At 41.4% G+C, this 3,549-nt stretch overlaps 1 protein-coding gene across 1 annotated transcript; it reads left to right on the top strand.

The window, feature by feature from the left end:
* The first annotated feature begins 543 nt into the window (after positions 1-543).
* Positions 544-3,200, top strand: LOC148019653 (uncharacterized). The gene is made up of 2 exons (XM_087699769.1): positions 544-1,848; positions 1,879-3,200. The coding sequence occupies exons 1-2, from the start codon at positions 662-664 to the stop codon at positions 2,042-2,044; spliced, it is 1,353 nt and encodes a 450-aa protein (XP_087555895.1). The 5' UTR covers positions 544-661; the 3' UTR covers positions 2,045-3,200.
* The last annotated feature ends 349 nt before the right edge of the window (positions 3,201-3,549 follow it).

Genomic DNA, 3,549 nt, shown 5'->3' with positions numbered 1-3,549 from the left:
GTGAAAGCACAATCATACTAGTTAGATAGGTTCAAGGAAAAGGATGATGATTATGATTGTACTCTAGAAAAATGATGAAGACTGTGATGTAAGAGGACAAGGATTGTGAGAATGTTTAAGGTAATACTTTCATTATACTTATGTGCTTTATTTTACCATAGTCAAGTTTTGAAAAGGGACATTTAGTGGCTAAAAGGTAGGTAGTAATATTATATGTTGGTTTTTGAGATATTACATGTAGGTTGAGTGAACTAGGTGATCTACACTATTCCCGGTTAGTGACCAAATAATTTTTTGTCATCATACAAAGATGCAAAGCCTCCATCTTTACTATGCAATTCTAGTGTATTCATAATCAACTTAATGGGATGTGGGCTCAAGAGAGATAAGTTATATATAATGAGTGCGGTGCAAAGTGCCCCTTTTTAATCCCTTGATGGGTCAATGTAATGGGGACTTTGCAAGACTAATGTGTACTATATTCTTGGCAAAGGGATGATAGTACATATAAAGTAGCAAGGTGGCAAGTTGTTGGGGGAGAGAGAGAGAGAGAGAGAGAGAGAGAGAGAGAGGGGGTATAAACATACTCGAAGCAAGCGGATCGGTGTTCGAGCAAGTTTATTGAACTCGTTAGCGAGGGTAATACCAAGTTCTGGTAATTATGCATCCTTCTGCAGATCAAGGGCAACAAGTAATTGGCCAGTCTGCTCCACCAAGAAGGATCAAATTAGTCACACAATCTCAGCTTGCGGCTGACCATGCATATTACACTACGTATATGCGTCGGAAAGCTCTATCATATTCTTCATCTTCATCATCATCATCAATGGCTGATGATGCTTATTTCACTCCAACTAATCATCGGCAAGCTCTAGTATCATTATCATCCTCGCCATCAATGGTCGATGATGCTTATTTCACTGCAATTAAGCATACGCAAGCTCTATCATTGTCATCGCCATCAATGGGCGATGGCGCTTATTTCACTGCAATTAAGCATCGGCGAGCTCTATCATCATCATCATCATCACCTCATACGGATCCAGAGGAAACGAGACCCAATAGCCCGGCCTACATCAACAGCTCAGGCTTCGACATCAACATCGTCATCATCACGGCAGCTATCCTGTTTGTGCTGCTCGCTGCTCTGGCCATGAATACGGTTATCAAGTGGATGCTGAGGAGCTGCTGGATGGTCGGTGGCGGCAGCCGCCGCCGCCATGGCGGCTCAGATAATAATATGCCAGCTGCCGCAGATCAAGGCATGAAAAAGAAGGAGATCAGGGCTCTCCCCACGATCATCTATCGATCATCAGATAAGTCGTATACTGCCCCCCCCGGTCACGGCACACCAAAAGAAGGAGAAGGCCCCAACGCAGACAACGTGTCGTCCTCTGATTCGTCCTGCGCCATATGTCTGGCTGACTTCCGAGACGGCGACAGGGTCAGAGTGCTGCCCCAATGCCACCACCGCTTCCACGTATCGTGCGTCGACACGTGGCTGGCTCGCCACTCGTCCTGCCCAATCTGCCGCGGCCAGCTCATGGGCACAATGGAGACCGAGGAGCCGAAGCCGCACGTGCAGCTCCACATCCTGGTCACCACACTGCAACCCAGCACTACCTCTAGTACACTAGTGGTCTCTGATGGAGCAACCAGTACAAGCTCCTCCACTACACTAGTGGTAGCTCATGGGGCACCTAATACAAGCTCCTCTAGTACACCACGGATGTCTGATGGGGCATCTAGTACAAGCTCCTCAAGTACACTAGTGGTCTCCAATGAGGCCACTAGTACAAGCTCCTCAAGTACACAAGTGGTCTCCAATGAGGCCACTAGTACAAGATCCTCAAGTACACTAGTGGCCTCCAATGAGGCCACTAGTACAATCTCAAAGTCTAGCCCGCTACTGTACTCAAATGAGGTGAGTGCTATTAACTCATCTACTACATTAGTGGTCTCTCATGGGCCACCTACTACAAGCTCCACAGTCACACTAGTTGTCTCTAAGGAGACAAGTGCTATGTCAACCTTCAATGTTTAATGAGGCAACTGCTACAAGCTCCACAAGGTCTCCCCATGATGGCTCATGTGGCATCCCTTTCATCTAAACTAGATCTAAAGTCACATTATACTTCTCATGGATGCTATGAGATGAGAGCTTCCCCACAATTGTGTGTGCTCCACTATATTTGTGCCTTTTGTGCAACTTTACAAGAACAAGTGGACTCCATAGCTCACAACCAAAGGGAAACCTACAATATCATTTTGATTGCTCCCTTTTTGTTATTCTTGCACTATGTTGGAACGGGTGATACCAAGAAAGTCTATTGTGATACTTCTTGTTTTCTAGGTTAGACTATCTTCTTTGTCCTCATGAGGAAGGGTGAAGACCCCTTTGGAGTGTCTTACAACGGTCTCTTTTGAGAGTTGCTATAGAGTATGGTACTCTCCATCATGATGCAATGAGGGTTACCTTTGATCATAAGTATGTAATTGAGCTCAAACCTAATTAGTTCTCTTCCCAACCTACACAATTATGTGTAGTTCTAATCCCCATAATTAATGCTACCTCCTTGCATAGAAGGGCCTTAGTTATCTTTACCTCTTAAGTTCTTATTCCTACCTACTTGAATACAAAGAGTGTAAACTACAACCCACCTCAATCCAAATTTTCCCAATGGAGAAGTTGGATAATAGTTTCCTATGCATGTTTAAACACTTCAACATTGCAAGGCAAGTTGAACATGGCTACATCAATATCTTACTTTTAAGTCTCAATCATCTATTAAAAAGTAGTGTGGTATTAACACCACTTCCGTGCTTGAGCCACAAATGTGGCTAAAAGCTAAAACTATCTTTAAAACAATGATAGAATAGATTTACTAATTTTGGAAGAACTTTCACATGAATTCTTGAAATTTTATGTGAGTAGTCAAGTTTATATTGAGCAATATGCTTAAAACAATTGTGGTTCCTCTCTAATGCTTTTGGTCAATGACCATTATATGTAAACTATAATTTGAATTCTCATATATGTAAAGCACTTTAATAAGGAGACACTTTAGTTGGCATGATATTTCCATGGATGATTTGCATACATATAGCCCACAAAAATAGCCTTCCTCACTATAGTATGTAAGGAATGTTCTTTTAACCCCTATATTATTTAGAGTGCAAATCCCTAAGAAGATTTTGGTTGATTTGATGTATTCAAAGAAAAAATGTATTATTTTGAAAAGTTGTACAAAATGGCTACAATGGTTACTTTTTGGTCCAAGAATATTGTTTACAAAAAGTTTTGTGCCTGGTTTGTGAATTCCTATTTTTTGGCTTTGAGTAGTTTTGAGCATAAAAGAGCCTCAGAATTACTTCATTATAGTTTCATTTATAGATGTAAGGATCTAAGCCGCTCATTATGCTTCACAAGATCCTTCAAAATCTTGATGTCTCCTACCTTTTTTTGCTTTTAAGTAACTTTATACTTCATCTCAACTTTACTTTTATTGTTTAGGTTATTTAGTTATTTTGGGTACATCAAACAATGTG

This window comes from Lygodium microphyllum, chromosome 19 (genome assembly GCF_053477565.2).
Source record: "Lygodium microphyllum isolate KBCC chromosome 19, Lygodium_microphyllum_v1.1.10, whole genome shotgun sequence".
NCBI classification, from domain to species: Eukaryota; Viridiplantae; Streptophyta; class Polypodiopsida; order Schizaeales; family Lygodiaceae; genus Lygodium; species Lygodium microphyllum.
This window is presented reverse-complemented; position numbering and strand designations above follow the sequence as displayed.

Coding starts and splice junctions, on each gene's coding strand:
- LOC148019653 (XM_087699769.1), top strand. CDS start 662: ATGCATCCTTCTGCAGATCAAGGGCAACAAGTAATTGGCCAGTCTGCT. Junction 1,849..1,878: donor GAGGCCACTAGTACAAGATC/CTCAAGTACACT, acceptor CTCCAATGAGGC/CACTAGTACAATCTCAAAGT.